This window comes from Cricetulus griseus, chromosome 9 (genome assembly GCF_003668045.3).
Source record: "Cricetulus griseus strain 17A/GY chromosome 9, alternate assembly CriGri-PICRH-1.0, whole genome shotgun sequence".
NCBI lineage: Eukaryota > Metazoa > Chordata > Mammalia > Rodentia > Cricetidae > Cricetulus > Cricetulus griseus.
The window spans coordinates 24,462,775-24,487,705 of NC_048602.1; the positions used below are offsets into that span (position 1 = coordinate 24,462,775).

The 24,931-nt window shown below is 46.8% G+C and overlaps 3 protein-coding genes across 3 annotated transcripts in view; all 3 read left to right on the forward strand.

The window, feature by feature from the left end:
• LOC118239329 (zinc finger protein 805-like) overlaps positions 1 to 24,931 on the forward strand; it is a 573,173-nt gene that overhangs the window by 81,916 nt on the left and 466,326 nt on the right. The window lies entirely within an intron of this gene.
• Positions 6,391 to 7,338, forward strand: LOC100759118 (olfactory receptor 2A1/2A42). Its single transcript, XM_027430821.1, has one exon. The coding sequence runs from the start codon at positions 6,391 to 6,393 to the stop codon at positions 7,336 to 7,338; it is 948 nt and encodes a 315-aa protein (XP_027286622.1).
• On the forward strand, positions 20,759 to 21,730 carry LOC103162172 (olfactory receptor 10A5-like). The gene has a single exon (XM_027430856.1). It carries the CDS (start codon positions 20,759 to 20,761, stop codon positions 21,728 to 21,730), a length of 972 nt encoding a protein of 323 aa, XP_027286657.1.

A 24,931-nucleotide genomic window follows, 5' to 3' on the forward strand; every position in this document is an offset into this window, starting at 1 on the left:
ACAAGAAGTGTGAAACACCCTCACCATCAACTTGCCCCAAGTGTGGGTCTCAATATGCACACACAGACATGTATCTGTGCGGCCACACACATGTGCCCATGTATGTGTGCAGTAATAATTGTTTTCTCTTTTGTGGGTCCTGCCACCCTGCTCCCAAATGAGTCACTCACAGAGGCTTATTGTTAGTTATGAATGTTCGGCCACACCTTGGCCTGTTTCTAGCCAGCTTTTCTTAGCTTAAATTAACCCCTCAACCCTTTGCCTCTGGGCTTCTTCTGCTCTCTTGCTTCTGTGAATCTTAGACTTCCTCAGTGGATCGCTGTTTACCTGGATGGCTGGGTGGCTAGTTCCTGTGGTCCTCCTCTGCTTGTTCTCCTGTTCCTCCTCTTTTCTCTTTTCTCCTTCCATTTATATTCTCTGTCTGCCGGCCCCACCCGTCCTTCCTCCTGCCTCACTATTGGCCGTTCAGCTCTTTATTAGACCGTCAGGTGTTTTAGATGAGCAAAGAATCACAGCTTCACCGAGTTAAACAAATGCAGCATAAACAAAAGTCACACACCTTAAAATAATATTCCCCCTCATACATGCAAACACACACACACACACACACACACACACACAGAGAGAGAGAGAGAGAGAGAGAGAGAGAGAGAGAGAGAGAGAGAGAAGAGGAGAGGGAGAGGGAGAGAGAGGGAGAGAGAGAGAGAGAGAGAGAGAGAGAGAGAGAGAGAGAGAGAGAGAGAGTTGGAAAAAGAAACAGGAAGAGTGAAACACCCTCACCATCAAGCTAGCCTCAAGTGTGGAATGGCATGCTGAGAGCATGGATTCACTTGCTAACCAGGAAGGTGGGTGATGGTGAGTCAAAGGTTATACAGAAGTGACCTCAATTCCGCATCATGCAACGGAGTGAGACCAAGCCTCATAGTGTCACAAGTAAAGAGGGAAGCTGTCTGCTTCCCCACAGAAGGACTCCTCCCATGTAATTCCACCACCCACCATCACTTAGTTTGTGGCAGGTGTTATGTATGGCAGGTGTATGTATGGTGATACGTACATTGAACTCTCAACAGAGACAAAGAAAATGAGACCCTCTATTCAAAATGGGCTCCAGTCCCTTGGTTTTTCTGAAGGGACAAAGCTGAACACGAAAAGGTTTGGATTCTTGACTTTTCCAAGGGTCTAGACCAGGACTGGTGTACACAGCATGTTGATAAGTGGGCTTCTGGGAACTTAGAAATCATAACACGAGGCAGATAAGAAATAACAGAGATGGAGCTGGGGCTGGAGAGACGGTGCAACAATTAAAAGAGGAAACTGCTTTATCAGAGAGCCAGACCGTGTTGGGTTCCCAACACCCATGCAGCACAATGTCTTTCAACTCCAGCACTGGGCATCTTGAACTCTCTCTGGATTTTGAAGGCACTGCACACATGTGCACATACCACCCCCCACATGCATTAATAAAAATATAATAAAATGTGAAAGACAGAGCTATGAGAGAAGAGGAAAGATAAGGATTGAAAAACAGAGGGATAATAGTATATTCAGAGAGAAAATGATTCTAGAAGAGAAAGCAAGTGGGTGGTGCAAAACTTTCATATCAGCACTTGGGAGGCAGAGGCAGATGGGTCACTGAGTTTGAGGCCAGCCAGGTCTACAGAGTGACTTCCAGGACAGCGAGAGCTACACAAAGAAACCTCATCTCAAAAAACAGGCAAACAAAGAAATGAACAAGAAAGGGTCTAGGAGAGAAGCAGAGAAAACCAGGAAGATGAACAGAGCAAAAGAAACTCAGAGAAAGAGGCAAAGATGGAGCAAGTCAGAGGCCAACAGAAAGTCTACTGAGGAGGAAACAGGAATATGTTGGCAGGGGGACCAGCAGACATTTGAAAGGAAGAACTCCAACAGAGAAATACTAGGTGAGAAAAGGCAGAGACCCAGAGATAACCTAAGAGAGAAATTATTGTGGAGAGGGATGGGTTGAGAAGACAGAGAGAAAGTAAGCAGGAACAGCGGGGCACCTTTGGTAACCAGGGTTCAAGTTGCAGGACCCATATGGTGGAAGGAAAGAAATGTCTCTTAAAGGTGTCCTCTGATCCTTACCCCCTCAATAGTAAACAAACAAATAGTTACTGTGAAAGCAAAAGAGAGGAAGCAACAGAGCAATAGGGAAAATAATAGAACAGAGATGTCCCTGCCTTTTCTCTCGGGGTGACTTCCATTCTCACGTCTATAGGGACTCACAGGGATCTGGGGCCAAGATGAACCCACTGAAGCCTCATTACGGATGGCCAATAATGGGACCAAGTGGGAGCCAAGTGTGGGCCCGATATCCTGACCCAGGGAGAGATCAAAGTGGGGAGTTGTGTAATTGCTCCCCTGGTCCCTCTGGGTCAGAGCTCTCTACGGATCTGGGTGGAGGGCTTAAACTCATCCTACACTGAACACAGTCTGGATAATTTGCTATCCTCCCCCAACCTGCTGAGCCCCGGAGCCTCATGCAAACTGTGCACCCTTGGTGGTGGGAAGAGTCTGTCTGCTCCATGATGGGGATGTGTGGCCATGGGGCCGTTCTGCGGTAAAGGAGGAGGTGAGGGGTTTCTGTGAGGTGAGTCTGTTGAGGTTTCAGATTCTTGAGGGAGACTCGCCGGTCATCAGAGAGATGCCATGTGATCCAGAGAACCTGCTGTACAAAGTGACGTGTGTGCGTGTAGGGCAGAAAGTTTTATGGGAGAATCCCCTCTGTCTCCATCTCTCTTCTGTCACAGTCTTCAACCAATATCACAGGATAAGACTGTAGGCATCTCTCTCTCTCTCTCTCATAATTGACTTCTTCCCATGACCCTGAGATGTCAGTGGGTTTAAAACTACTGGAAGACTCTGATATTTGTGAACCTCACATCCAACCATAGTCCTGCTTTCTAAGTCCTGGTCTCATCTATTCAAGTGCTTGATAGATACTAGTGTAGGGATCCCACAAGGGTCTAAGAAATGTAATACTTAAAATGAGTATGGCATTGTATACCTCTATTCATTGCACTTGGCAGGCCGATGCAGTAGGTAAACAAGTTTGGGTCTAGCCTGGGATAGATACCAAGTTGAAGGCTAGCCTCGGCTACCTAGCGAGATTGTTGAAAAAGATGGGAAAACCGTGCTTTCCCAAAGGCAAAGAGAAGAAAAGAAGTAAGCTCTCACTTCTTTAAAGTGAATGTGAGTTTTCAGTCAAGGGCAAGGGAAATTTCAAAGGTTGCTTACACAAAGGTACACACAGTACTTCCCTAGAACCAAGGTCTACATTCCCACTGAGGAAACAACCCAGAAGTCTTCTGAGAGGTCCCAGTCAGTCAGAATGTATCACCTTGTGATTGACACAATAATGGCTTCCAGTCCCACTTGGCAGGGCCTTGGCTAGACCACATGCTCATCCTTTTTTTCCACTGGTCACATTCTAGCCATTGGCCTCATTGGCTCACCTATGCTCACTTCTGTCATGTGGCCTGGAATCACTTCGTCTGGGTGTCAGTGGTCTGCTGCCTTCAACACCGTCTCCCCAGGCTTGATAGACGCCTTTCTAGTGTCTCCATGTGTTTTAACACACTCTTCAAACAAGCTTGGAAATGAATTGCAGAGATTGTCTGCATCTTACAAATGAGGAAATAGAATTCTTTTGTCTTTTCTTTTCTTTTCTTTTTTCATATGGCCAGAATCAGTACAGAGCAAACTAGTTGTAGAGATTGCCTGTCTTAGCAACTCCTTTCCAAACGTTTCAACAAATAGCCTTTGGTTACCTCATCATGAACTTTGAGGTCAGCCTGGGATGTATCTATGAAGGAGTTCTAGACAGTGGGAGACTGTTGTGGTCTCACTAAGTTGGTCCTCCCTGGAGAGGAACAGGCCAGAGATCCCCATGAGCATTTTGCTTTCCTGGTGTCTGTTTAATCTGCAGCAGAGAGAGGTGGAGCCAAGCCAGGGGTTTTATGCACAGCTGTCTCTTAAGATGGGCTGGTCCCTGCCCCTGGTATGGAAGAGAGAAAATGAGGGTTAAGAAAAAGAGAGGAAGCCAGGTGGTGGTTGTGCAAGCCTTTAGTCCCAGCATTCGGGAGGCAGAGGCAGGTGGATCTCTGTGAGTTCGAGACCAGCCTGGTCTACAAGAGCGAGTTCCAGGATAGGCTCCAAAGCCACAGAGAAACCCTGTCTCAAAAAAACAGAAAAAAAAAACACCAAGAAAAGGAGAGGAAATGGAGGATAGTGAAGGATGAAAGGGTGAGGAGAGCAGGAAGAAGAGGGAGAAGGGTGGAGGAGCAGATGAGGGAAGACAGAAAAAGAAGCCATCAGAGGCACAGACACCTGTGGGGACAGGGAGACGCAGAGCTGTAAGCAGGGATAAGAGGAAAATAGAGGAAAGGACGGGAAAGGAAGAGAGGACAAAAGAAACAAAAGGTAGAGAGACAAGGAAAAGGTAGAGAGGCAGGTAGAGAGCGAAGGGAGAGAAAGGTGTGTGGCTGGAGGAAGGGAGAGAGAAGGAAGAAAGGGAGGAGACTGGGGGAGCTGGGAGGTAGGAATCGGGGTGGGTGGGGTTTGTGACTAAGGATGGGTGGAGTACAAAGTTGAGGGAGGGAGGAAAGTGACAGGAAAAGCAGTCTAAAGGTGTCCTGTGAATCCAGGGGGAAACGGTGATGGGGAGGGAAAGGCAACCCGGAGAGGGATGAGGAGAGGAGAGGGAAGAGGAGGAGAGGGATGAGGAGAGGAGGGGAGGGAAGGAAGGAGGTGTTCATCTGACTTGTGTGTGTCGTAGAACTTTGTATAATGCAGTCTCTTTCCAGCAAAATAGAGAAGGGCTGTAGGGGAAAATCCGGGCTAACCGCGCCCTCTTGGGGCAGGACACAGGTGCCGCTGACCACGCCCAAGCTGGCCTGGACAGGATTTCCCCCCTCCCCCCCCCCCACAAAGGGCCTCTTGGGTCTCAGAATGACTGGCTCAGAGTGGAAGGAGGGCTGCTGAGTTCAGAGGTCGGGGGGAGAGAGGGGAAGGGCAGCAGAAGGCTGTGCCGGAGGCCAGGTCACCATCTGGACCACCCTGGGTTCATGTCGGGGTGGGGGGTTCACTGGCCTCGGTCTTACAACCCCTAACACAGCCCCCCACCTGCCAGATGGCAGCGCGCACTGTGTAAGATATTTGGGGGCAGAGGACTGAAAGCCGGATGGCGGGGAGGGGGAGTGGCGGTTGGAGGGAGAGGGTTGGGGTCCCGGGCTCTCCTGAGGACTTGGGCAGAACCAGCCTGAAGGAACCTGCGTGTGAATCGCTGAGGCAGACGGAGATGGAGAACGATGGAGACGAGGAGAGATAATGGCGGGGGGGGGTGCGCAGGAAGGAGAAGGGGAGAGGACAGGGGGACGGGAGGGGGGGGAGGAAGAGAGAGGGGGACAGAGGGGAGGGGCGTGAGAGGGGAGAGGGGAGAACGAGCAGGGAGGAAGGGAGGGGACAAGGCTGGGGTGGGGAAAGGGGAGGAAATGGGGAGAGAGTGGGGAAGAGAGAGGAGGGAGAGTTAGAGAGACAGAGGAGAGGGAGGGAGAGGGAGCAGAGAGAGAGAATCTTCTACAAAATGGTAAAGAAAATGTTTTCATTAATTTATCACCATGATCTCGAGTGTGTGTGAGTGTGTGTGTGAGTGTGAGTGTGTGAGTGTGTGAGTGTGTGTGTGAGTGTGAGTGTGTGAGTGTGTGAGTGTGAGTGTATGTGTGAGTGTGTGAGTGTGTGTGTGTGTGAGTGTGTGAGTGTGTGTGTGTGTGTGTGAGTGTGTGAGTGTGTGTGAGTGTGTGTGTGAGTGTGTGCGAGTGTGTGAGAGTGTGTGTGAGTGTGAGTGTGAGTGTGTGTGTGAGTGTGTGAGTGTGTGTGTGTGAGTGTGTGAGTGTGTGTGAGTGTGTGTGTGAGTGTGTGCGAGTGTGTGAGAGTGTGTGTGAGTGTGTGTGAGTGTGTGAGTGTGTGTGAGTGTGTGTGAGTGTGTGTGAGTGTGTGTGAGTATGTGTGTGAGTGTGTGAGAGTGTGTGTGAGTGTGTGTGTGAGTGTGTGTGAGTGTGAGAGTGTGTGTGAGTGTGTGAGTGAGTGTGTGACTGTGTGTTTCAAGGATTAAAATCAGGTCATTAGGCTTTTGTCAAAACCTTTAAGAGGGAAGCTTCAGATTCAGAAACTTCCTTCAATGTAACACAGTCTGTGAGTGGCAGAGATAAAAACAGTCACCAAGTTACTGTAAAAGGCAAGCAAGACGTAACTTAGAGATGGGGAGGAAAAAGTAGGGGCGAGGAAGGGGAGGGCGAGCTGGAAACCACCCCATCCCTTACCCTCCTAGCCCAGAGGGGCTGCAGTGATCCTGCCCTTGTCTCTGTCCCCAGGATGGGCCCAGGAACCCTCAATGACTCAGGGACCAGCGAGTTCCTCCTGCTGGGGCTGTGGGCCCCACCTTCCCTGCGTCCCTTGCTGTGGGCCTCTCTTCTCCTGGCCTACCTGGCCACGGTGTTGGGAAATGGTGCCCTCGTGGGACTGATAACCCTGGACAGACGACTCCACCGGCCCATGTACCGCCTGCTGACCCACCTGGCGCTGCTGGACACGGCCTATGTGAGCACCACGCTGCCGCAGGCGCTGGCACACATGGCCATGCAGCAAGCCCGCCTGTCCCTGGCACGCTGCGGGGCGCAGCTGTATGTGGGCATCTCCCTGGGCAGCTGCGAGGCCATCCTCTTGGCCGCCATGGCCCTGGACCGCTGTCTGGCCGTGTGCAGACCCCTGCATTATGCGAGCCTGGTGACCACGCCCCGCTGCACAGCGCTGGCTGGAGCGTCCTGGACTCTGGGCTTTGGACTGTCGGTGCCCAATGCGGTGGCCGCGCTGCGCCTGCCCTTCTGTCCCGGGAGGCCTGCGGTGGATCATTTCTTCTGTGAGCTGCCTGCCGTGCTGAGGACAGCCTGTGCGGACACCACAGCCAACTACAGGCTGGTCTACGGCCTGGGCGTGCCCATCCTCCTGGTACCCTTGGCCTTCATCCTAGCCTCCTACGCCTGGATTCTGGCTGCAGTGAGCAGGTTGCCTTCGGCTGGGAGTCGCCGAAAGGCCCTGTCTACCTGCAGCTCACACTTGGCGGTGGTGGGGCTCTTCTATGGCACCGTGAGTGCCATGTACCTGCGGCCCCGAGCCTCTAGCGCTCTCCCCGCCAGACATCATAAGCTGGTGGCCGTTTTCTACCTGGTGGTCACACCTGTTCTCAACCCTCTCATCTACAGCCTTCGGAACCGTGAGGTCCACATGGCAGCCCAGTATGCCCTGGCCCGACTCCGGGGGTGAGCACTGTGCTGCACTAAGCCACTTGCGCCGGGCACACAACTTTCTCAGTGCTGGTCCCTTCTAATTCTGTGGGGACATCTTTTTTTCTCATTTAATTCTTTTGAGAGAGGCTCTCAGTAGGTAGCCCTAGCTAACTTGGAACTCATTAGGTACGCCAGGCTGGCCTCGAACTGACAGAGATCCACCTGCCTTTGCCTCCTGAGTTCTGGAATTAAGTGGGTGTGCCACTCTACAGGGATTTAAAAAAATGTATATTTTGATTGACATTTTGATAATTTCTCCGAGTGCAGGTTTTTGAGAACATCCATCTCCCACTCCTCCTTCAACTCCTTCCAGATGGACCCCCCACTACTAACTGAAAAAACAAGCCCTCCCCAGTTCAGTTTGCGTTCCCCAATACTTATGGGTGTGGGCCATTTTGTGGAGCACAGTTGGCCTAGCAGGGCTTAGAGCGAGCCAGGCAAGCCCTGTACCACATCCCCAGCTCTGCGAGTACTTTTAAATAAAGGAGTTGATGATACGGGTTTTCAGAGTTGCTCTGGCTCCTTTTTTTCTGTTACTGAGAAAAGGGAGAGAGAAACTACAGACAGAGGCAGAAAGGAACTTGGCGCTGCAATCAGAAAACTTACAGTGGACACTGTTGTCTGGATAGCCCATAGTATCTGTGTACCCCAAGTCTAGAAGGAGGGTCCTGGGGGAGAAAAGCAAATAGGGAAAGCAATGTGATTCTGATTTTAGGAACAATGCATAGAAATTGAAAAACTAAATAAAGTATTTATTTTGTACATATGTGTGTGCCTGACTGCCTGTGTGTGTGTGTACCCTGTGCATACAATTCTCAAGGAGGCCAAAGCATGCTGGGTCCCCTGGAACTGAAGTCACAGATGATTGTGAAGACCCTGTGAGTTGGGAGATTCAGACCTGGTTCCTCTTCAAGAGCAGCCGGTGCTCTTAACCACTGAGTCATAGCTCCAGCCCCTGTTCTTTTCATTCTTTCTTTTTTTAAAGACAGGGTTTCTCTGTGTAGCCCTGGCTGGCCTGAAGGTCACTTTGTAGACCAGGGTGGCCACGAACTCAGAACTCAGAGATTCACGTGCCGGTGCCTCCCGAGTGCTGGGATTAAATAAAGGTTTGCACCACCTCTGCCTGGCTTCTTTTACTTTTTTAATTCCTGCAAAACATAAAAATAACTTGTATACAGGAAGCTCATGTTTTTCTTTCTATCCCCGACATCAGGCAAAATACAAACTTAGCAACCTCATTCTCAGAAAAGCGAGGCAGAGGCAGGAGGATTGGAAATTCATCATCACCATGGCAGCTTTCCTACCTATGCTCTCTTTCAACTACATTATACAGTTTGACCACAGTCACCACCAAAACCTCTTCTTTCTGCCCCTCCCAGTCCTTTGATCCTCTGTGATAGCTTTCTCCTCTGACACAGTCAAACAGATCAAGCCAAATCATAAAGTAAAAGACCTGCTTTGTTTTGGCAAAGCTCTCCTGTGTGACCCTCCAGGCCCCAGAGAGTGAGGTAGGGCAAAGGGCGGGAAAAATTCTGGTGGCAGATCTACAGAGGGGGCTTAGATACCCTGTAGGGGGCGTGATGGTGGGTCCTCCACAAGCTGGGTGTGTGCCCAAGTATGGCGCGATAATAGGGGGGTCTTCAGCAGCTAGCAGCTAAGGGGAGGAGCCACGGCCACTGCGGAACTGGGCTTTTTTAGAGTTTTTTTCAGAGAGGGAGGGGTTTGGAGAAGGAAGAATGGGCAGATCAAGCAGGGGTGAGCTGGAGATTGCAGCTGAACACTTTGTGTTTCTCTGTCCTTGAAACAAGACTAGAAATGCTTTGAGTTTTTTCCCCTCTTTTTTTTGGAAACATTTTTAAAAAAGATTTCATTTATCTATTATGTATTCAACATTCTGCTTCCATGTATATCTGCACACCAGAAGAGGGCACCAGATCTCATAACGGATGGCTGTGAGCCACCATGTGGTTGCTGGGAATTGAACTCAGGACCTCTGGAAGAGCAGCAGGTGCTCTTAACCTCTGAGCCATCTCTCCAGCCCCCCTTTTTCCCTCTTAATAAAATGTCTAACTATAGATATGTTTCAGATTGTTGTCTCCACACAGCTTCTTTCTATTCTGAGTTTTTCCAGGACTTGTATCATATAGGAATGTTGATTTTAAAAATTTTATTTTTTAGTTATGTATCTCTCTCTCTCTCTCTCTCTCTCCCCCTCTCTCTCCGTGTGTGTGTGTGTGTGTGTGTGTGTGTGTGTGTGTGTGTGTGTCCCCTGTGTACATGAGTGTGGTTGTTGCAAATACAGAGGAGGGCCTATGTCCTTGAACTGGATTTACAGGCTGTTGTGAACTGCCAGACATGGATGCGGAGAACTGAACATGGTCTTAACTACTGAGCCATCTCTCCAGAAAATACTTGCTTTTTTTTTTTTTTTTTGGTTTCTCGACACAGCATTCCTCTGTATTGCTTCAGATGTTGTCCTGGCACTCGCTCTGTAGACCAGACTGACCTGGAACTCACAGAGATCCGACTGCCTCTGCTTCCCGAGTGCTGGGGTTAAAGCCATGCACCACCAACGCCGGCCAGACACTATTTTTACATTTGGAGAAAAACCAAATATACTTCTTGAGCCTGTCACAGCCTTAGTTTTTGATATTGTGCTTTGATTTCTCCAGATGTAAACTCCGTGTCACTATTTCATAGATGTTTATGGGGTAAGCCAGCAGAAACAGACCATAAACCAAAGGTGTCAACAAACAAAACTCTCTGTGTTAGTCAACTTTTCACCGCTCTAACAAACACCCAAGGCGATCAGATTACAATGAAAACAAGGTAGTTTTGTTTCTGCTCATTGTTGCTGAGGCTCCAGCTATTGCTTTGGGTGAGGAAAGGACAGGATAGGAATGTGTTTGCTCTATCATTCTACAGGTACACTGGGAGTGCTCCCGAAATGACATGATTTATAGGTTCTGAGACTTTCTCCTCAGATACAAAATAGCAGGGCACATTTTTGATGCTATATGGAGAACAAGTGGTATGATAATCACTTATCATCATGGCCTATTCTGATCACCACCCACAGGACAAAGAAGGTGGGAATACTTTCAAGCTAAGCTTGGAGAAGAAAAACACTGTGCTGTTTAGTTCAGAGGGTTTTATTTTGTTTTAATTTATTTATTCTAAAGATGAACTTATTTATTATGTGTACAGTGTTCTGCCTGCATATACGGCTGTGCACCAGAAGAGGGCACCAGATCTCATTTGCTGGGAATTGAACTCAGGACCTCTGGAAGAGCAGCCAGTGCTCTTAACCTCTGAGCCATCTCTGCAGTCTCTTATTTTATTTATTTTTTTTAAATTATGTATATGTTGTATGTAAGTGCATGGTCACGTGTCTGCAGGAAGCCAAGGAGGCAGGAAGAGGGCATCAGATGTCCTGGAGCTGGATTTACAGGCATTTGTGGGATATCTGATGCGCGTGCTGGGAACTGAACTTGGGTCTTCTGTAAGAATAGTACTCTCTCGTCACTGCTCAGCCATCTCTCCAGACCCCTTATTGTCTCAAAAGATTTGAATTACGTATTTATTGACAACTAACTAATTAACTAATTAATTTGTGTGTGTGTTTGTGTGTGCCGAGTTCAGAGGACGCCTTGTGAGAGTTGGTTCTCTCCTTCCCCACCCCTGTCCTGAAGATGATACTGTGTCATTAGGCTTTGCTGTTGGTGACTTTACACACAGAGCCACAACACGGGTCTCTTACACTCTTAATACAAACAGAAATCTGAGCATGTTTTAAAGGGACTTTATCTTAGAATTTAATTTGAGTACTATATCCCAAAACCATATGGCCAGAGGTTGTGATTTTTGGGTCATTTTTCTAAAGTTAATTATCCTCTCATTTATTTGTTCCCTTTTTAACTCACCCATGGTGTGATCATGCAGAATCATATCTCCTTCCATCCAAATTATGACAGAGCCAAGAATCAAGAGAAGTCCTGAGTGGGACTTGTTGCATTTCACAACAGAATCTTGCATGTGGACGTATATGTGTGTGTAAGAGGGCTCTGTGCAGTGTACACAGATTTCCATGCAGTGTCAACCGTCGTCAATGCAGACTTGAGGCAAATACAATCCAGCTTCAGGAAACAGGGCAGTGAACATTCAGGGCTCCTGGTAACAAGAACTGGTCTCTTAGATTCCCAGTGTGGAATCTCACTGCTCTGTCCTAAATTTTATTTGAGCAGGAGCCCTAAATGTTGTCCATTAGCGCACTCCTCACTGTGTGGTCTCTAAAGAAGTCACATGTGAACTGAGGTGGTCATTGATAAAGACCTAGCCATGTATGGTTTTCTGTAGGGGAATTCCTGAAACAGCATTGTTCATTCTCTGATGTCCTTCTGCACTGTTGATGGACACCTTTGGGGTCCTTTTAAGAAAAATATATGAAAGCTTGGTAGTGTTTCCATCATTACTTGAGTCTTCTATGCTCAGGGTGCTCCAAAAAATGATAGGATTATGCTCTACAATTCTTGTGTGAAAAGTGAACAAATACATAATAAGGCTGACAATTTGATGGCTTCTTAGAGTGTCAAGCACAGAGTTGTCCTAGAATCCAATTTTCACTCTTGGTAGACATCCAAGTCAGAGACAAGCATAAATCTACACAAAAACCTGTAGGATAGGTGTAGGATATTTATATCAGTGTTACTCACAATAGTCCCAGTCATGTGGAAACAACTCAGAATTCTATCAACTGTGGCTGTGGTCCTAACTCATGGGGTAGGTGCCCGTCTAGAACCCACCAAGGAAAGAGATGAGGGGTGTGGCTCAAATGTTGCACTTTTTGCCTAGAATCCTCCACTGAGGGACTCAGTGGCAGACCACAAGCCTAGAAGCCACCAGCGAGGTGGTGGGAATACTTCCTAGCGATAGATCATTTATGTATGAGAGGCATTGGGCATGACTCTTTGGTGCAATGTTTGCCTATAACCCACCAGTGAGTGTCTGAGAGTTATAAGGTTCAGTGATAAAACTCCCATTTTAAGTTTTGGGGCACATCTCAGCATTGAAATAAAGGAAGACAAAAAATAATGTTTGTTTACCCTGCACAATAATCTAGGTTCAGTCTCTGGCACCATCTGAATAACGGAGAAATTAACAGATACATTCCAATACTCATGTATACATGATGGATTAATAGAATCAATATTAAAATCAAAGAAATGGAAGTTTGGCATGTGTTAAAATGTGGATTTACCTTGAAAATATTTTGCTAGGCAGGAAAAGAGGGTGTAATCTAGGAGCCAATTTATATGAAATATCCCTAACTGTCCTATACATGGAGACTGAAAACAGATTAGTAGTTAAAAGAGGTTTGAGGAACACCTACTTGTAGGTAGAGTTTTTCTTTCCTGACCCCTGGCTCCAAAATTTTCACATAGAGGCATAATATTAATTACAAATGCTCAGCCAATTGCTCAGGATTGTTACTAAGTCGCTCTTACAACTTAATCTATTTCTATTAATTTATGTGCTGGCCCAAGGCTCATGGCTTTTTATTTCTATCCCCTTTTGTTTGTCAGACTCATTGTCTATCTGGCTGGTGACTCTTCTCCATCCTTCTCCTTCCCAGCATTCTCAGTTTGGCTTTCCTGCCTAACTTTATCCTGTTCAGCTTTTGTCCAGTCAGCTTTTTTTTTATTAAACCAATTACAGGAACATATCTTCACCAGTGTACAAGAGGGTTATTCCACAGCACCAACTCAATGGTCACAAGGTCTCTTTATGGAGTGTTATTTGTGATGGATCCACGTCTCTGTGAATGTACAAAAGAACATCAAAGTTTTCACTTTCAATTGGGTGAGTTGCACGGTATATGGATCGTGTCTCAAAGGACCTGCTAAAATTGGTGATACTGGCTGCAGAGTGAACAGAGTGATTCCCGTGTTCCACCTTGCCCCAGGTACTGCGCTAATATCAGCACTTTCAAATGATTGGTTGGAAACTACACTGATGGCTCAGTGCTTAAGGATGTGTACTGGAGCTGGAGAGATGGCTCAGAGGTTAAGAGCACTGACTGCTCTTCCAGGGGTCCTGAGTTCAATTCCCAGCAACCACATGGTGACTCACAACCATCTGGAATGATATCAGGCACCCCTTCTGACCTGCAGGCATACATGCAGACAGAACACTGTATACTAAATAAATAAATCTTTAAAGAAAAAATTAAAAAAAGAATGTGTACTGCTCTTCCAGAAGATCTGAGTTTGAGTGCCAGCATCCATTCCAGGCACCCCCACAACAGCTGTAATTCCAGTACCAGGGGATCCAATGCCTCTGGCCTTTGTAGGCACCTGCACCCTGCAAGATTAAAAAATAGAATAAAACATTTAAATTGATTGGCCAGTCTCTAGCCCTGTAAAATCTGTCCTTCATGAATCTCACTTCATAGGAGGACAAACAGAAGTGACTTTATCAATGTCTCATGGACAAAGAATGGAGGTACCAGGATCCAAAGCCACATGGAATTGTTCCAGCCTGTACCTCTGAAGCTCTGTGTCCACAGGTGAGCCTTTCCCAGAGAGAAGAAAGGGCTGTGTTGCTTTCCCATTGGGAGGTCTGTGCAAACCTTCCTCATTTATCTTCATTCACTCATCACAGCAGAACTGTGAACCATGGACTTCTCATACCAGCACTTTAATCCCTCCTCAGTTTCCCTGGCATAGCTAGGAGCAATTGGCACATAGAGCTGTGCCATGACTTGGTAAGACATGAAGATGGAAAGGAGGAGGAGGTATCTTTAGGGACATTACACGCATCGAGGGGAGTCTGGATTCATTGAGGGGAGTGCGGATTGTCTTGTGTGTAGACAGAGGCAAACACAATCCAGTAGGTCTGAGGGAAAGCCAGGAAGAGGGAAGTATGGCAAGGACCACAGTCTCTGGGGGAAGCAGGGGCTCCAGACTCTCTGCCTCCCTCTGTCTTCACCTGGGGCACAGAGAGACACATAATGAACTCAACTCTCCAAGGGGAGAGAGAGTCTTCAGGGCTCTCATTTTCTGCTCAGAGCCAAAGACTGAAAGCTTTGGTTTCTGGATCCCGGTCAGCCCCAGGGACGCCTGGATCAAGAGAGCAGCTTTGTCCCATCTTAGTCCCAGACAGAGGAGCAGAATAGGTGAGGTGGCTCTCCACGAAGGGCAAGGGTTCACGCTGCAGGCAAGAATGAACACGGGTTCTGTTTGCCTGACAGATGCTGTCATGATCACTGGGAGAAGAGCATCATTGGGTTTTCTTTTTCATTCTTTAATGGTGATGCCGAAGGAGGCATTAATCACGATGATGAAGATTAATTGTACATAGTTAGGAGATGCTGCTGTTGCTGGTGGTGGTGGTGATGGTTGGATGACAGTGAATTTACAGATAAGGGACAGAGAAGTTAATTCATTCTCACAGGTACTGAATGGTAGAGTTTGGATTCAGGCTTCCATCCCACTCTTAGAAACACTTGGGGACACTTACTCAGGGACAAACTTTCTCTCTGGCTTGCCCCCAGCCCCGGGTATATTTTGACCTTCCTTCACAGGTAGGTGGAGGAGTCCTCATCAAGTGAAGATTACACACTGCAAGCCTTGCTTGCTTTGGGTTGTGGATTCCCCAATATTGGATTGTCACTCCCCAGCTCTCATTCCAGCTTCCTGAAGGAGGCACTGAGTCTGTGTTGAAAATTAGATATCAAGGCACGGTTTTTTTTTTTTTTTTTTTTTCCTTTCAAGGTACGGGCTTTTGGAACTTTGTGGCAGGAAGTTCTGGGTCCTGACTAGTGCTGGTGACTTGGACATGTAATCCCAGACCTTGACAGCCTGAGTCAGGGGGATTTTCATAAGTTGGCGGCCAGTCTGAGTTACATTGTGAGTTCCAGACCAACCTTGGCTACATAGCGAGACCCAGTTTGCCCATTCTTAACATAGGGTGGGGTTCAGAGGGATGTTAGAAAGAGTTCTAATCCTTGGTCTATGCCATGATCATATTTTAAAATGCTCTAATTCACTAAAGGAATGCTGCTTAGGTGCTGCCTAATGAATTTCTTGGCTCAGGAGTGGACCGGAAAGGTAATCTCTGATGATAACTCTTTGAGATACAAAATGATATGATTTTTCTTTTTGGGTGATGGAGAATTTAAGGAGTAGGAGATCATAGCCCGGATTCTAGTTGAATGACTCCATCTGACAAAAAGAAAACAAAACAAAAACAGAACAACAAAACCAAATGCCTGATGATGATTAAAATCTATTCTATACCTACATCCTCAATCTGGGATGGTCCAGGATTTAAGGTCTGCAGAACCCAATTCCCAGGCCATAAAGAGTGTGGATGGAACGAGCTGTGGTACTTTTTGTCCTTACAGTTATCCATTTTTCTGTATTTCTTTTTATTGAAAATAGATATTTTCTATTTTCTATTTTCCTCTCCCCAACTTTTTACAGGTGCTACTCCACACCCCTTCTTCTTAGAAAATAAAGAGGCATCTAAATAATAATCATAAGATAAGATAAAGCAAACACAAACTGGAATAGGAAAAAGCCAGCAGAAGAAAAGCCAGAGAAAAACACCAGAAACACAGGTACATATAGAGACACACATATTAGCACACACAGGAATCACATACACAGACATGGAAATGATAATATATACACAATAGACATGCAAGTTAAAAATAAATAAATATGCTAGGTGGTGGTGGCACATTCCTTTAACTCCAGCTCTTGGGAGGCAGAGGCAGGCAGATCTCTATGAGGTCTACAAAGTGAGTTCCAGGACAGCCAGAGCTGTTACACAGAAAAACCCTATCTCAACCCCTCCCAAAAGAATAAAGAAATAAAGCCTTGACAAAAAATTATGAGATAACAAGTCCCCAAAGGTGCCATTAAATTCATTTTTTGTTGGCAACTACTGTCCTTAAGAGTGATTTGTTCATAGTAATTTTTAAAAATGAAACTTAGATACTAAAATTACATTTATTTATGTGTGTATGTGCTTGAGGTGTGTGTGTGTGTGTGTGTGTGTGTGTGTGTGTGTGTGTGTGTGTGTGTGTGTGTGTGTGCATGTCACAGTGCAGTGTGGTAGTTAGAGGACAACTTGCAAGTTCTCTTTTCACCATGTGGATTCCAGACATCAAACTCAAATTGTCAGATTTGGCAGCAAGCACCTTCTCCCACTGGGCCATCTTGCCAGCCCACAATCTAAAAAGACCAAACCTAAAATTCCCTGACTGTTCTTTCCAGCCAGGGTCCTCATCTTTGAGAGGAATCTCCATCGTTGTTTTAGGGTGTATCCCTTCCTACATTTATGGTGCATTTCTCCCTGTACATGTGAGCCTGAGAGAAAAACAAGGTAACTGTGGTGTGTTTTGTATCATACCGTCTGTGCTGGATAGTTCTAGGTCAACTTGACACAGGCTAAAGTCATCTGAGAGAAGGAAGTGTCAGTTAGGAAAATGCCTCCATACGACAGTGTTGTAGGCAAGCCTGTAGGGCGTTTTCTTAATCAGTGATTGATGTGGGCGGGTCAAACCCATTGTGAATGCTGCTATTCCTGGGTTTTTGGTCCTTGGGTCTGTAAAAATCTCTGTCTCTGTCTCTGTCTCTGTCTCTGTCTCTCTCTCTGTCTCTCTCTCTCTCTCTCTCTCTCTCTCTCTCTCTCTCTCTCTCTGTGTGTGTGTGTGTGTGTGTGTGTACACAGGGATGTGAACAAGTGGAAGCCAACTGTCATTTTCAAGGGTCTTCCTGTATTACTTACCTTATTTTTCAATGAAGGGTCTCTCACTGAGCTTGCACTCACTGTTTCAGGCAGATTAGCTGGCATGTGGTCTTCTATCTCTGCCCCTCCTTCCAATGTGCAGGTTAAAGCACCTGCTGCCATGTCTGGCTGGAGCTCTAAACCCAGGGCCTCATGATGCTGGCACGAGCTCTTTACCTTGTGTTATTTCCTCAGCCTTCTGACCTCCATTAAAGATGGCCATAGCCATGTTGGGTTTTTAAACATGGGGCTACCCCAATAATTAGTACTGTGCCATGCAGTCTCCCAAGTGAAATGCTGTTACCACAACTTCACAGGTAAGAAAATAGGCTTAGAGGAGGCTGCCTTGCCCCTATGTGGCAGGGATTTCCCCATCACTCTTAGACACCTAGTGTTAATCAGAACCTCTACTTTCTTGTGTTTTTCATTTCCTGGGTGAGCCTAGCCCTCCTCCTGGTGTTTTTCTTTTCAAGTTGCATTCAGAGTTTTCCAGCCTTCATTCTACTGACAGACTCCATGTTCAGGAGTCAGGGGACGTTTCTTCCCATGATCTTCAGGGAGTTTAAACAGAGTCCTTGTTTTTATCCCCTTGGCATGTTTTTATTTTTTTTTTGGTCTTGTGTTGTCTTGGAAATCTTAACTCTGCCAGGTGGTGGTGGCACAAGCCTTAAATCTCAGCCCTTGGGGGTTACAGACAGGTGGATCTCTGTGAGTTTGAGGCCAGCCTGGTCTACACTGTGGGCTCTAGGTCAGCCAGGACTGTCTCAATATACAAAACAAAAACAGAAAACAAAACAACAAACAAGCAAAACCCAAACAATTTTCTTTCTTTTTTCTTTTTTCTTTCATGAATTTTATCCTAAACTTAATTTGTTCTTTGGCAGTTTCATAGACACCATCTGTATGTAAGTATATAATTCTGATCCCTGTCACCTCACTCTCTGCTCTGTCCTTCCCACCCCAAGTCCTCACTCTCTCATGACTACAATTCCCGAATTTACATCAGTTTTTTTTTTTTTGTGACACACTAAATTTAACCCAGGCTGCCTGTGTGACAAAGGTCGTGAAGTGAGAAGGAAAGACCAGGGTCTGTAGATGAAAAGGTTCTGGAAACAAATCCTAGTGAGCTAGAGGTGCAGAAGGGACCAGGACGGAGAGCTAGCCAAGAACCGTCTCACAGGCGTGGTGGTGCACGCCAGAGGCAGGAGGATCCCTGTGAGTTCCAGGACAGTCTGGTTTACAGAATGAGTTCCAGATATCCAGGGCTACTTAGAGAGATGCTCTAAGTTTCTTTTTTTGTTTGTTTGTTTTTTGAAGAGTGAGGATGCAAGGGCAAGACAGGCAAGGTTGGAGTGTGAGGTCTCTTTGCTTCACCCCACACTCACTGGGGATTTTAAGAAGGGCACTGTCCATGGTGAGGCAATGGCTTGATTTACCATTTTTTTGGCAGATTTTTTTTTTATTTGAATTAGAAACAAGATTGTTTTACATGACAATCCCTCCTTTCTCCCTCCAGTCCTCCCCTACCACCCCCCAACTAAAACCCTACCTATCACATATCCTTTCTGCTCCCCTGGAGGGGTGAGGCCTTCCATAGGGTGTCATCAGAGTCTGTCTTATCCTTTGGGATAGGGCGTGGGCCCATCGCCGTGTGTCTTGACTCAGGGAGTATTCCTCTATGTGGATTGGGCTCCCAAAGTCCACACCTATGCTAGGGATAAGTACTGAACTACTACAGGAGGTCCTGTAGATTTCCAAGGTTTCCTCACTGAAACCCATGTTTCTGGGGTCTGGATCAGTCCCATGCTGGTTTCCCAGCTATCAGTCTGGGGACCAAGAGCTCCCCAATGTTCAGGTCAACTGTTTCTGTGGGTTTCACCAGCCTATTCTGGACCCCTTCGCTCTTCACTCGTCCTTCTCTGCATCTGAATTCCAGTTCAGTTCAGTGATTAGTTGTGGGTGTCTGCTTCTACTTCCACCAGCTGCTGCATGAGGGCTATCGGGTAGCATCTAAGTCAGTCATCAATCTCATTATCAGGGGAGGGCATTTAAGGGAGCCTCTCCACTGTTGCTTAGATTGTTAGCTGATGTCATCTTTGTAGATCTGCAGACATTTCCCTGGTGCCTGATTTCTCTGTAAACCTAAAATGTCTCCCTCTATTATGTTATCTCCATTCTTGTTATCTTCTATTCTTCGCCCAACTCAACCTTTCTGCTCCCTCATGTCCTCCTCACCCCTCCTCTTCTTCCCTTCTCATTATCCTAGCTCCCTCCCCTCTCTTCCCGTGCTCCCAATTTGCTCAGGAGATCTTGTCCCTTTTCCCTTCTCTAGGGACCATGTATGTCTCTCTTAGTGTCCCCCTTGTTTCCTAGCTTCTCTGGCAGTGTGGATTGTAGGCTGGTAATCCTTACTCTATGTCTAAAATCCACATATGAGTGAGTACATACCAAGTTTGTCTTTTTGTGATTGGGTTACCTCGCTCAGAATGGTTTCTTCTAGTTCCATCCATTTTCCTGCAAATTTCAAGTTTCCATTGTTTATTTTCCCACTGAGTAGTACTCCATTGTGTAAATGTACCACATTTTCTCTATCCATTCTTCAGTGGAGGGGCATCTAAACTGCTTCCAGTTTCTGGCTATTACAACTAGTGCTGCTATGAACATCGTTGAACAGATGTCCTTGTTGTATGAATGTGCTTCTTTTGGGTATATGCCTAGGAGTGGAATTGCTGGATCTTGTGGTAGACTGATTCCCATTTTCCTGAGGAGTTGCCATACTGATTTCCAAAGTGGCTGTACAAGTTGGCACTCCCACCAGCAGTGGAGGCGAGTTCCTCTTTTTCCACATCTTCTCCAGCATAAACTGTCATTGGTGTTTTTGATTTTAGCCATTCTGACAGGAGTAAGATGGTGTCTCAGAGTTGTTTTGATTTGCATTTCCCTGATGGCTAAGGATGCTGAACACTTTCTTATGTGTCTTTCAGCCATTTTAGATTCCTCTATTGAGAATTGTCTATTTAGTTCTGTACCCCACTTTTTAGTTGGATTGGTTGGTGTTTTGGAGAATAGCTTCTTGAGTTCTTTGTATATTTTGGAGATCAGCCCTATGTCAGATATGGGTTTGATGAAGATCTTTTCCCAGTCTGTGGGTTGCCGTTTTGTCTTGCTGTGTCCTTTGCCTTACAGAAGATTCTCAGTTTCAGGAGGTCCATTTATCAATTGTTGATCTCAGTGTCTGTACTACCGGTGTTATGTTCAGGAATCGGTCTCCTGTACCAATTAATTCAAGGGTATTTCCTACTTTGTCTTCTAATAGGTTCAGTGTGGCTGGGTTTATGTTGAGGCCTTTGATCCATTTTGACTTAAGTTTTGTGCATGGTGATAGGCTTGGGTCTAAGTGCAGTCTTCTACATGTTTGCATCCGGTTATGCCAGCATCCTTTGTTGCTTGATTTACCATTCAATAAGCTCCCCTAGGCAGCTTCGTGTGAATGTGAAGGATGAGACTCACAATGTACAATTTTTCCTTCATCTTCTCCTCCCTCTGGTACTCCATAGCGATCCTCCCTGGTCCTTAGCTCATTGCCCTCGCATCCCGGGCCCATGCCACCGTTCTGGGCAGCTCCTCCCTGGACCAATCACAGCCGCTCTGGTGAATTGGAGTTTGTGCTGCTGGGCTTTGCCCATGTGCCCTCCCTGCGCCCAATGCTCGCAGTGCTCTTCCTGGCTGCCTTCCTGCTCACGTTGCTGGGCAACACGCTCATCGTCCTGCTCACCAGCCTGGACCCAGGCCTGCGTGTGCCCATGTACTTGTTCCTGCGTCAGCTCGCGCTAGTGGAGATCTGCTTCTCACTGGACGTGGCGCCCCGTCTGCTGGTGACTCTGCTGTGGCCCGGACGCGGGATGTACCCCACAAGCTGTGCCCTGCAGCTGTTCTTAGTGCTGTCCTGTGTCACAACAGAGTCCTTGCTTCTCACAGTCATGGCCTGGGATCGCTTCCTGGCCATTTGCAGGCCACTGCACTATGGCACCATCATGAGCTTGAGGCTGTGTCACCTGCTGGCCACCACCTGCTGGCTGGCAGGAATCCCCGTAGCTCTGGTCTTCACCATCTGGCTCTTCAACTTCCCATACTGTGGGTCTCGGGGCATTCGGCACTACCTCTGTGACATACCACCTCTGCTGAGCCTGGTGTGTGCAGACACCAGAGTCTTCGAAGTCAGTATTTTCGTGATCACAGTGGTATTTATGATGGTTCCTGTTTCTCTCATACTCATGTCCTATACCAGGATTCTGGTTGCCGTCCTTTGGATGCCATCATCTTCTGGGCGCCACAAGGCCCTGTCTACCTGTGTCTCCCACCTTATCGTGGTAATTCTGTTTTATTGCACAACCGGGGTCATCCACTTGCGCCCCAAGTCCAGCTACTCTCCTGAGAGCAAGCAAGTGGTGTCCCTGTCATACACCATGGTGACCCCCATGCTCAACCCCCTCATCTACAGCCTGAGGAACAAGGAAGTCAAAGCTGCCTTAGTTCGTGTCTTCATTCAGAGACGAGGCACCTTTACCCCCTGACCTCTATATGACTTCATTTACCCAATAACTTGGGGAGCATTTCTACCCTAGTGGTCTTGAAGACCTCAGGGCACCAGTAAGTCAAAATCATTCTAAAAGATTCGATTGTTGGGATGTTCCTGCTGGGACGACCTCACAATTCTCTAATGGCCCCTTGACCACAGCCAAATGTTTGCCTTGCTCCATGTATTGAGTAGGTAGCATTGTGTTTTTCCACTGATATAGTAGCTGGATTGGAGTTCAAAAGCAGGGTGGTGGCATCTTTCCCATGTAAGTATAACTGCCAACTGTAGCAAGGAAAAAGCAAATTTCAGAAAGAAAATGTTAAATTTTAATCTCATGTAAATCCAGTGATTTATGGTGTGTTGTGATTTAGTATGAAATTTTCTCCACATGTTCATGTGTTTCAACTCACGGTCCTCAATGGCGGGTGCTGTTTTAGAGGCAGGAGAAGCTTTAGGGGGTGGAGTCTGGCTGGAGGATGTGAGTCACTGAGAGTCATCCTTGATGTTTCATAGCCGGGTCGCACTTCCTGTTTGCTTCCTGACTGGTGCTGTCAGGTTTCATAATTCTACCACCTTGCTTAGGTGGCCATGGGGAACTGAACCCTCACATGGTGAGGCAATCAGCCACGAAGAGCTCTCGTTCCTCTTGCAGAAGCCTGGGGTTCCATTCTCAACACCCACCTCTTGGAGCTCACTGCCTGCGACTCCAGTTGCAGGGGATCTGACGCCCTCTTCTGGCCTCCACGGGCACTGCACACACATGGTGAACATGCATGCTCTCTGGCTCACAGATATAAAATAAAAATAATAAATATTTCAAAACAGCAAAACTGTGAGCCATAGTAAGCTGTTCTTCATTAAGTTTCTTTTCATCAGATATTGGACATGGTGGCAAGAGAGGTAACTAACACAGAGTATGAGGATATCCCATCTGACGTTAAAAAGATTAAAACGTAAATATTACCCACATAACTTTATTTGTCAATAAAAATAAGATAAAATTGGGCTCTGAGAGATTAACATTTGCTACAGTTATGCATTTCCCATTAACACAAATCACAAAAAGAGACTGGGTTTAGTGGTACCCATCTTCAATCCCAGCACACAGGAGGCAGAGGCAAGCAGAGCTCAGTAGTTCGAGGCCAACCTGGTCTACATAGGGAATTGCAGGCCAGGTAGGACTGTAGGGAGACCCTTCCTATAAAAATAAAGCAAAACACAAGGCTGTTAGGATTAGAAGTGGCATTACATTGTGGGGAGTTCATAGCTTGCTTTTCCTACCAGATCAGAAACCTAGCTGGAGGACACATGGATTCACATAATTATTCTCAGCACCTGGTGGTTTCACTGGATGACTCTTTCTCTTTTGGCTTTTGGTGGGATTTCTGTTTAAAAAGGAATTATGGCATCTCTCTGTCTCTGTCTATGTCTATGTCTCTGTCTCTGTCCCTGTCTATGTCTCTGTCTCTGCCTATGTCTCTGTCTCTGTCTCTGTCCCTGTCTATGTCTCTGTCTCTGTCTATGTCTCTGTCTCTAACTCTGTCTATGTCTCTGTCTCTGTCCCTGTGTACACATGGTGCACATGTGGGGTTGGATGATAACTTGAGGGAGTCGGTTCTCTCCTTCCACCACCTGGGTCTTTGGGTTTCAAATGGAGGTCATCAGGCTTGGTGGACAACTCCTCTCTCCACTGAGCCATCTCATCTTCCCACAAGCTGGGAATTTAAATACACATAATTTAAATAAATAATTTAAATACACATCTTTAAATTAGTATTCACGAAAAAGACAAGAGGATTCATAACGATGTGTGTACACATGTAAAATTACATCCACTGCCGTTATCCTGCCGAGTACCTCCTTCCCCAACCGCCGGTCCCTTCCTCATTTCCAAACTGTTCTCCTTCTGTTTTTGACATCTTAAAAAACTCCATTCTTTACACAAGAGGAAACATGTGAGGTTTGTCTCTCTGATTCTGACTTACTTTCCTTAACACAATGATCTTCGGTTCCACCCGTTTTCCCAAAAATGACATAATTTTAAAAATGATTTATTCTTGTTAGGTTTAGTTATATGTAGGTGTGTCTGCGTGTGAATATGAGCACACGAGTATCAGAACCCCCAAGGTCAGAGGCATCGGATCCCCTGGACTTGGAGTTGCAGGCAGTTTCGAGGTGCCCGATGTGGGTACTGGGACCTGAACTCGGGTCCTCTGGAAGGGCTGCAGCGGTCACGTTGTTAAACTCCATTTTCAATATTCACGTTTACATCCATAAACTTGTCAAGGAACCTGGTTAATGAAGATACTTGTTCTTGTTTGTAAGTTGAGAACAAGTGACTGGGTGCTTGGCTGAAGATCTTCTCAACCCACTTACAAGGCTCACGAAGTAAGGTCTCAGGCACTATGCTGGCCCGCCCCTGTCACCTGACAGAACACACTCAGGCAGTGCCCTGGTCAGCCCAGGGTTCCAGGGTTGCATTGTCTGCAGGCAGGTGCACAGGACCCTTTAAAAGACAGACCCAGCCCACTGACACTCTTTTCCAGCTGTCTTTGCAGGCTTTCCCGCTGTTACCCCAGGGGCAGACAGAACTTTCCCTGTCTCCTTCTTCCCCCTTCTGCCTCTGTGTCTCGTCCCTCCCCCTTCCCTACCCTTTGTAATAAAACTTATCGCTTAAGCCCTGTCTGCCTGGCGTGTTTGTCCCTCCGCCTTGGTCGACCTCTCTGCCGTGGAATCCACCAAGGTTCCCCTTGTGCTTCACAATAACACACCATACATCTCTAAGAGGAAGATGCAAGAATGTAAGAGCTGGAGAATGGGGAGCTGTGCCGTCCTCTAGATGTGACATACCTGCTGCACAGGTGAAGCTACAGCAGCTGTGACCACCCACGCAAGACCAAGCCAGCTGGACATTCCAGCAAGAGGCCCATTGGCGCTTTACCATGGGTGTTGGTCCCCTGTAACTGGAGTTACAGACAGCTGTGAGCTGAAATGTGGGTGCTTGGAATTGAATCCAGGTCCCCCGGAAGAGCAGTCAGTGCTCTTAAGTCCTGAGCCATCCCTCCAGCCAGCCCTTGGCAGCCCCCTTTTTTGGTGGGGTCCCTGGAAGGTTGTCTAGGACCATTGGATGATCCTACGGCCACGATGATATGGGTAGCACAGATTAGATTCAGTGGGTTATAAATAAACTTTATAA